This window comes from Branchiostoma lanceolatum, chromosome 16 (genome assembly GCF_035083965.1).
Source record: "Branchiostoma lanceolatum isolate klBraLanc5 chromosome 16, klBraLanc5.hap2, whole genome shotgun sequence".
Lineage (NCBI taxonomy): Eukaryota > Metazoa > Chordata > Leptocardii > Amphioxiformes > Branchiostomatidae > Branchiostoma > Branchiostoma lanceolatum.
The window spans coordinates 6,815,548-6,825,252 of NC_089737.1; the positions used below are offsets into that span (position 1 = coordinate 6,815,548).

General features: G+C 40.6%; 1 protein-coding gene across 1 annotated transcript in view; it reads left to right on the top strand.

Annotated features, from left to right (window-relative positions):
• Positions 1-9,068, top strand: part of LOC136422189 (centrosomal protein of 290 kDa-like) — a 42,059-nt gene extending 32,991 nt beyond the window's left edge. The window contains exons 38-48 of the mRNA XM_066409833.1: positions 692-837; positions 1,150-1,270; positions 1,594-1,725; positions 2,251-2,379; positions 2,885-3,145; positions 3,784-3,990; positions 4,530-4,667; positions 5,485-5,651; positions 6,263-6,365; positions 6,691-6,816; positions 7,720-9,068. Of these exons, the coding sequence (XP_066265930.1) occupies positions 692-837; positions 1,150-1,270; positions 1,594-1,725; positions 2,251-2,379; positions 2,885-3,145; positions 3,784-3,990; positions 4,530-4,667; positions 5,485-5,651; positions 6,263-6,365; positions 6,691-6,816; positions 7,720-7,884 (1,695 nt within the window). The 3' untranslated portion in view covers positions 7,885-9,068. The remainder of the gene's footprint in view (positions 1-691; positions 838-1,149; positions 1,271-1,593; positions 1,726-2,250; positions 2,380-2,884; positions 3,146-3,783; positions 3,991-4,529; positions 4,668-5,484; positions 5,652-6,262; positions 6,366-6,690; positions 6,817-7,719) is intronic.
• The last annotated feature ends 637 nt before the right edge of the window (positions 9,069-9,705 follow it).

The following is a 9,705-nucleotide window of genomic DNA, read 5'->3' on the forward strand; positions in this document are numbered from 1 at the left end:
TGTTGGACTAGATGTGTGGACAGTTGCTTTAAATGTTAAATCAGCTAATAGGATTTGGGCATCTGAGCCCTTAGTGTCAACAGTACTTAATAATATATCTTGTGCCTTTTCAACATAGGCTAGAACACCTGTGTTAAACACTTGTGTCAAAAGCTGTCAAAATCAAGTACTCAACAAAATAGGTCATAATTGTAAATCATTGTTTGGTAGAAACCAAGGACATTATATAGAATATATAATGTCCTTGGTTGGAACGTATCAGTTTTGCGACACATTTTATGTAAATTTCTTGCCTTTTTACCACAAAAGGGTACAGTAACTTAAATTTTAGCTCTTAGTAACATATATTTTCAATGATAAGAAACACAAATTACATATCAAACCAAGGACAATGTCCTTGATCAAACTTAACATTTCATTACTATAAGTGTGCTCTCCCTTGGGTGTAGGTTTTGAGAATTTCAGGTCTGTATGCTAGTAGCTTGGGCTCAGCTCAAGTCTTTCAAAAATACATGTACACTGTAAGGGTAGCTTTTTCTTCTCGAAAGATGACAACAATCAATGATTAACCTTTAGCACACCGTAGTAGCCATTTGGCACCCTATTCCCTATTGGTTACAGAGTTAGGCAGCAGGCAGAAGGTTAAAAAAGAAAGATTGTGAACCGTGTCCTTTGATTTCTCTCGCTGTAGAACCCAGCAGAGGAGCTCGCTAAGTGGGAGGAGGGGAAGAAGTGGCAGCGGAGAGTCGACGCGCTCAAACAGAAACTGTCGGAGAAGGAAGGCGAGAACGACAAACTACAGAAGCAGGTGTCGACATTGAGAGACATCAACTCAAGGTATGCAGCCATAGAATACCAATACCATCACGAATGAAATGTACAATGTATATGGTGACCATTATTGGTACCGAAAGCGAGTTTGATAAAATTGATTGTGTTGTACGAATGATTATTTTGTCTGACTTTTTACAATGTCAGGTACATGTACATGCACAGCTCATTGTATTTGCGTAATTGAAATTCATCAAATATTCATTAAGGCCCAAATATTCATTTTGCACATATTGAAAATATTTCATCTACATTCTGTCAAACTTTGTGGTATTTCCTCATCACCATTCATACTCTTGTTTTTGTTTTGACTTGCAGGATTGACAAGGACCGATCCAGTCTCCAGAAGCAGACGAGAGGGAAGGGAGGGGAGCTGTACACCCCCAGGGATCCCTCCTTGGACCAGCTCAAACAGAAAAATTACGAACTAGAGGATGAGGTAAGGAAAAGAGTATCATTGATTATCTTTTGTTTGCTAGTCATTTTAGCAATGTAATTCTTTTTTTTTGTGATTGTCAATATTGTGTCAATTCAAAAAACAAGAAACTCAAAAACTCATGTAAGAAAACTTGAACACAATGTCTTCAATTTCTAGTTGAGTTAGTTTAGCATTACTCCACTTGCATTTGTATCGGATACAAAGATTTGGAATTGATTGAAATTGACTGAAATCATGCATGATTTTGCCCTTGAGGTTTTTATTTAAGACAACATCTTAAGGTTGGATGGGTTTTTCACCTACATCTTGTATCCTCCCTTCAGGTTGCCAGCCTGAGAAGACAGCTTGTGGAGAACCCTGACCCTAAACTGGAGGAAGTGATGATGCGTAACAGGTACCTCCATGGGAGGGTAGAGAGTCTGGAGAGGGACATGGCAGCTAGGAGATCTGCAGAGGTAAGGTTATGTCTACATGTTTCAACACAGATAAGCTAAAAAGGTAAAGGTCCCATAGCCTTTTTGAGGCTGTAGGGGCAGTGGGTTGTTATCCACTGTGTCTAGGGCACGGTATTGGAAGGCAGAGTCCATCCCTCTCCTTCCACCACCCTTAACCTCCCCAACCAAAGTTAGGTACTCATTTTTACACCTGGATGAAGTGAGGTAAGTAAAGCCTTTCCCAAGGACACAACCTTTAACCCAGTACAGCTGTCAAATTGTAGCCGCTTCGGTGATATGAAGAATGTACAATGTGTTTGTGTGATTAGTGCTACCTGTCCTAGTTTAGAACAACTTGTCTAGTCCTCATTGCAGTAACAGTTGTAGCTTCTTCCTAATTTTTACTTGCTCAATGTATAATAGATTCTGTTTTGAATATCCTGAACCTGAAAGTGTACCTATGGTACCTTCCCCTCCCCACAGATCCCTGGTGTGAGTACTCAAAAGTGTAACGGATATGCCTATGGTACCTTCCCCTCCCCACAGATCCCCGGCGTGAGTACAGACAACAGAGGTGATGAGGAGATGAGAAGGAGGGTCTTACAGCTGACTGAGGAGAACATGGAGCTGAAGATAGAGGCTGAACAGGCCAAGAGAGATGTGCCCAGGCTTAAGGTACATACACATGACACCTTCAACTGTGCACAGAGAAATTTATGAAATTCATTGTAAACAATATATATAGGCATGCAAAGCCCCAGAAAATTATGTGTTAAATGACATTTATTTCAAATTTTGAAATGACTGCAAGGAATATCCTTGAATTATAGAAAAAGTTGAAAGTTTCTTGCATAAACTTATTGGTTGTTTGATAAAGAAATTTTAATGCATTAATTTAAAGCAATTCCTGATGAAAATGTTTACGGACATCCTCCTTTCCGTTCACATATTCAGACCTTTCAACATGCTTTAAAGCATATTATGTAAAGGTTTCATTTTTGCACCTGATTGAAGAAACAGATATTTTGGCATAGCTTATTCCTAATACATCTGACTCATGTCATGTATCTTATGTACTGGACAGGTACATTGTATTCTGAGAAACACAAAGTGCACATTGAAATCCTTTTTCACTGTGATCTGTTTTTGATTCAAACAATGTCTTTTTTTATAACTTCAGGACAGAGTAGAAGACTTGCAGAAGTACATCGACGTCTTGAAGCAGGAGAGGAGTGATCTCCAGAGGAAGATCGACGGGAACTCCCGCGGGAGTCTCTCCGGTCGGAGCGGTAAGTCCGTCCCCGAGCTGGAGAAAACCATTGGCCTGATGAAGAAGGTCGTGGAGCGCGTACAGAAGGAGAACGAGGAGCTGAAGAGAGCGCCGGGCGTGGTGTCAAACTCCAGGATTACGGACCTGGAGATGGAGAACGATAAACTCAGGGTGAGGCTGCAGCTTTTTTTTTTTAAAGATTTTGATTTCAACTTCTTAAGACAATTGTTGAAGTCTACTATGAGATGGTACCAGTATTCTTAGTGTTAAACTGATGATCAGTATCTGAGTGTGTTATATTTTATCTGACCCTTACCTCTTCCCTCATGACCTCAGTGAAAAGTGGCCTGCATGCCATTTGAGCTTCTCATAGATAAAAAAAAGGTTTCAAAATAGCTGAGAACTAATCTTCAGCCAACTCACATCTCTGTTTCTATAGTCCTTGGATCAGTTGTGCAAGCACTATAGCAGGGGGCTAGTCCACTGGTATTGGTGTCTGCTTAATACTCTTTCTCATGTGCTGAGTGCTAAGCAGGGAAAACAATATATACCATTTTTCAAAGTCTTGATTCTTCTTCAATACCCCCAAATGACCCCAAAAGGGGCAGGGTGGGGGGAGGCCCCGGGCTAGGGCAGACAGGCCTCCAGGCTGGCACAGAACGTCTCAACTGTGGGGGAAGTCACAACCGCGGCAGGCAAAATTCTGGGCATGAAACCTAGGAGCTACTGTATACAAGACAAGCACTGTATAGTCTATACACTAGGCCATTGCAATATCTGAATTTTAAGATCACAATGCCTTTCCTCAGGACCAACTTGAGAAGTTGCGTATCCAGATGGGCGGGACGTTGAGCATGCGGTACGAGAGCAGCCAGAAGGGGATGCAGAAGATCATGGCGGACTACGAGAGACTGCGCAGCGACCTGAAGAAGGAACGTGACGAGTCCGAGAAGGTCCGGCTGGCCAAGAGGAACCTAGAACTGCAGAATGAGAAGCTGGGGAAAGAACTGGACGATGTGAGTGAACTATCCTTTTTAGTCATAAGTACATTTATTTATCTAGTACATGTACCCTACAGAGGGTACATGTACTAGATAAATAAAGAGTACAGAGCAGTTACATGACGTACAAGTTGTGTTTTATGTGCTTCAAGTTGAGTCTCTGAAAAACATCTAAAGGAAAAGTTTTTTTAAAGTTTTTTAAATCTTTCTTTATTCACGTTTTAACAAAAACAGAGAAGCATGGTAGTTTACAAAACAGAACACATGAAGAAAGGCAAAGTTTGTTTGGCAACTTTGTGAAGTAATTGTTAAGTAAGTAACTGACAAAGTATCTTTATCTTATTTTTCTGTCCAAAAGTATTCAAATGTTGACTTGCTAACAAGCATACTTGCTACATTGTACATTGCACTGGTTATTAATAAAGAAATTTGTTCTCTGTTTATCAAAAGTAGTATGGTGTCATTGTTTGTACATGCATTCTATTTTGATATATCCATAATGTTATCTTTTGGATAAAGATCTATTATGTATCTGACTTTTGTTGTTTGTTCAGACCAAGCAGAGACTGACCCTGGTGGAGACTAAGGGTCCCCAGCTGGAGGGGATGGACAGTAAGAGTTGGAAGTCCATCGTGGTCACCAGGATGTACGAGAGCAAGATGAAGGAAAAAGAGGAGGAGCTCATGAAGAAGGTGGGAACTTCGATCACTCTCCTTTTTGCTACAGTCACATTTGCGCTGGTGTCCCCGGCCAGGTCCCGACGCCGCATACCGGACTGCCGGATACCAGGGGTACCTCTCAGTGTTCTCACGATTAGCTTAGGGCATCTATTTGTCACTGGGTTGATTTCGAGTCCGAGTAAAAAACATTTGGGGGCCTGACTGGGTCCAAAAATAGCTCGGTAGGCACACTGGGTATCCCACAGAGCCATGTAGGGGTCACTACCCGGCGGGTCCGCTTTTTCCAGTTGTGACCCTAGCATTAGCTTTTTCTTCCCTTTGATATCAGTAAAGGAAAGTGGTCTCCTGGTCTAACTCTTGTGTTAGTATTCACTGTTCTTATCGTAGAGAGCCAGGAAAATATGGTACACGTACTGTAAATGCAGAATTGTTCACGGGGATTTAATTTCGCGGTAGGAAAAAAATTGAGTGTTCGAGCTGGTTTTGAGTTCGCGTTGGAAACAATAGTAGCGCTATGGTCACACAATGGAAAGGCTTTTCGCAGTAGTTTTAAGTTTGCAGTAAAGAGTTTCATCGCGAAAACCGTGAACATAAAACCACCGCAAACTTTTCTGCACTTACAGTACTTGTTATTCCTTGTTTGCTTCTGTTTTGGGTAAGAGTCTTCTCTTATCTTGAACCACCATTATGATAGTTTTCCAGACTGAAGTTCTTGTCATCACTAGTAGATTGCATTTAGATGGATTTTTCTTTCTTTTCCCTGTGACAGAACCAGTTGCTCCAGGATGTAACATTAACATAATTTTCCATGTTCATTTTCCTGTTCCAGAACCAGCTGCTGCAGGATGTGAAGGTTCTGCTGCGTGAGGCTGCGGAGAGAGAACAGCAGCTGGTCCATGAGCGGGACGACCTGCAGGAGAAACTGGACATCCTGGAGAGGTTCCCTGTGGGGTCTGACAAGGCTCCGGATATCTTCAGGGAACTGCAGCAGACCAGGTAACTCAACAGAGGGTCTTTAGGGGTTGAACAAGTTACTGGATGTCAAATTACTGTGGTCGATAATATTAAGAAATCCTATTGCTAAATTTGTTCACTTATCTTTTTAACTTGCTGGGTTACAATGATGAGCATGATCTTTCACATCATCATCATCATCTTTCACAGTTTATGCAAAATAGCATGCTTTTTATAATCCCTGTTTCCCCATTTGTCCCTGTAAATGCCTTTAAGTTTGCGGGGATTTAATGTCATGGTTACAATAGAAAATGGAGCGTTCGCGGTGGTTTTAAGTTTGTAGTTGAAACAACGAGGCAGGTTACAGAAGACAGAGCAAGAAATTTTTGGTGTGATTTTAAGTTTTTGGTGAAGGGGTCACCATGCAAAGCAGGCACGTGACATAATGCACCTGCAAACATCAACACTTACAGTATTCGTCAGATCAGCCACATTTGACCAATCTTACTGAGGTTCAAAGTTAATCTGACATTCATTGATTTGGGAAATCTAACTGGTGATTTGTTATGCCAAAGGACTCTTATACCGGTAGATTGATGCGGATGCAGAAACTTTATATGGGTTTGTAACCCAGTGTTTTTCTTATTTCCCAGGCTGAAGTGTGAGCGCCTGGAGAGTGAGAAGGCGGAGCTGGTGCACGACTTACAGGTCATGAGGAGACAGCAGAACCCCATGGCAGGGGGCAGGGACGACGTGGTAAGGAGGAATTTTAAGATTGACAAGACAACAAATCAAATGAAAGTATAAAAGGGAAGTGGTGGAAAGAGGATATTTTAGATATAATACAAAATAAATACATGACAAGAGAAAAGCTTGCAGGACAGTATTGCAAGAAGCGAAAAGAATGACAATTAAAATTAGCATACCAGTATGTCTTTATTTGTTTTGATGGGACAGATCACCATCTTTATTTACTGATGACTGTGTAGATGTGCTTGGATGAACACATTAAAAAACGAATTAACTAATGTAACTATATGTCAGGTTCATATGTCTTAAATCCTTTTAATCCACTTCCCAGCACACAGATGACATGTTGGAGAAGCTGCGGAATTACGACAAGTTGATGGAAGAAAACATTGAGCAGAGCACACAGATCAAGTCTCTACAGCTGGAGAAGGACAGGCAGGAGAGGGAGACAGAGAAGGTAGGGGCGGAGGGGTGCCACGATCGGAGGTTAACTTTCCCTGGGAGCCAGACTAGACAGGGCCGCTAGCGATTTCCTTCAGCGACACAAGCCAGTCAGCCCGCTGGATCTAAATCAACGTGCCGGGGAGTTGTAGCCCGACGAATTCCCCGGCTAGAACTCCCCCGGTGCGCTAATTAGGGTATCGGCAGACTGGGAGCTCTGTGCTGCCGAAGAAACTGGCTAGAAGGGACTGGCTAAAGGGAACCGGCTAAAAGGCCCGATAAATAGTGTTGAGCCCAGGGTAAGGTTAACTGTGCAGGGCTCGAAATACTGGGTGCATGACTTTTGTGCACCCAAAATTGGAGCTGTGCACCTCATTTTGGACCGTAGGTGCACCTGAATATTTTTGTAGGCTATAGGGTTATAAATTGTGATTGTACACTTCTAGCTTACGAATATTCTTGAAATTTAAGTATCAGAAAAAGCTGCCACCTACGGTATTGCCAAAAAATGAATGTTGGAGCCCTACTATGCCATAGGGTATAGCAACAAGGTGGAAAATTATCAAATATGGTCATATATTCCATGTAACATTCAACAACAAAAAATGGAAATAGATTGACAGACAAGAAAGTGTACTAGTATGTCAATTTGTGTGTAATGTTTTTTTGCATTTGCTCACTTTCTCGTTATGAGCTTAAGTTTCAGTTTAAGCTTTGCCATTCACTTAATCTTCTCCTTGCTGACTTTCCCTTTTGGCGCCAAATTATATCAGATAAATTATTAGGTATCAGGAAGAAGGTTAATGTATCCATATCCATTTTGTACTTAGTAAGTAATGTACAAGGTTATTATATCACAGAATGTGAAGATACGAAGCATATATTCATATTAATGTGATTCCTTGTTCTTACTTCTCAGCTGAGAGGAGAGCTAGCGAACTTTGACCCGGCGTTCTTCGAGGAAATCGAGGACCTGAAGTACAACTACCGCGAGGCGGTGAAGAAGAACGTGATGTACGAGGAACAACTCCGGATGCTGAGTCGGCAGTTCGGAGTGTCCGTCAACATTCCCGATGAAAGATAGCATCACTACATCACTGTTCCATGTTTTTACTTGATTATATTTTACATATCAAAGACTAGTCTCTACCAGGCTTCATGGATTGCTGGAAAGATAGTTACAAGTTTGCGAAGCAAAACCTTTGTTGGATCCGTGGGCATGTGTGGTGACCGCCATCTTGATTTGTGATGTCACAGGGTCACCATACCATTTTATTGGGAGGGGTGTTTTTTGAGGTCGCTAGCGTTCTCTCAACTAAAAAGAAAAAATCAATACCAATTCATATTTATAAAAAGATCCTGTAATCGCTAAACTAACATAGCAAACCTGAAGTATATGTAGCACAAATACTTAACTCTAACTGTAGAAACTGGTCAAAAAGAGTGAATAGTATGCTAAGGGAGTCGGCTATGGAGATAGGGACAATAGGAGACCCACGACTATTGTCCCTATCTCCGTAGCCGACTCCCTTAGCATACTATTCACTCTATTTGACCAATTTCTGCTGCTTTTCCAGCGATCCACAGAGCCTGGCAAGGCTAATCAAAGACCATACATGGCTTTCGAGCCATAGGTTTATACAACTTCATTTTCTGAACCAAAGTCGTGATAGTTTTGCAGCTATGTCATTAGCAAGCTTATTGAGAGCCAATTCCATCTGTTACATTCCTTGATATATTTTCTGAAGCAGAGTTGTGATAGTTTTGAAGCTATGTCATTAGCAAGCTTATTGAGAAGCTAGTCCATCTATTGCATTCCTTGATATATATTTCAGTTGCAAATGAGACTGAACTCAAAAATGTTTTCACACAAGAAACTAGACAAGTGTGTAAATAATTTATACATGAGTATATGCTTATTTTCAGTATTTGCAGTAAAGGCAAGACAAGACAAGTTTTTCTAGAAGTATTATATTATTTCTAGAACATAATTGTCAACAACTTGAGGACCAAACCATTTGTAGTGAGGTGTAATATCAGAATATTATATTGTTCTGATGTTTATTTCTTCAGATGATAGAAGAGTAACTGTTGTACTTTTATAATTTTGTAATGACTCTGTGTATTATGTGCCAAAAATTGTGATACTTTATAAACTTAGTGTCTAAATATATGTCAAGGCCATATTGTAACAAATAACAATCCAGGCAAAGATGGTTTATGATGTTAAATGTCATGCTGCATTTGTTGTTAAGATTATAGTGAAAGGCAGTACAAGTTGCAATGTGTATGTACATAGTTTCTAATGCTGATATCAAGGTGTTATAGAAAATGTATGACTCCATTTTGGGGATATGAAGCAAATATTAAAACATTTGAAAAACAGCAAAGTGTTAATTTTTTTCAAAGCTAGAAAGATTATCCCAAATTTAGTGACACAGTACTGAATACAATTTAAGCAACTTTGTTATACATTGTATTGTTGACCAAGATCCTACATGTTTATTTTAAAGAAAAGAAGATGACCACTTCTCTGATAATGACAGTTAATCAACCAGGTGTAGGTGTAGAAAAACCCTGTGAGCTATTAGACTCAGATTTGAAGTATTAGTTTGGTCAGTTTCTGGTGTTTCTGAACTACAAAAACAAGTTGCACACTGACTTCCTGAAGCCATCTCAAAGTAGACCCCCCAGATGGTAAACAACATCATTCTGTACACTGGAAGGTACCCTAGAGTCCACTGAGCTATTAAACTAGCAAAAATGTACAGGTGTAGTGACTTGAACGTGTCCAGTTCGTCCTTGAGTGTAGTGACGTTTTTCCGTCTGTAACGTTACCGATGACTGAGATAACAAACAAGCAGGTGCCCTTTAGGTTAATGATGACGCATTTGGTCAACTACAC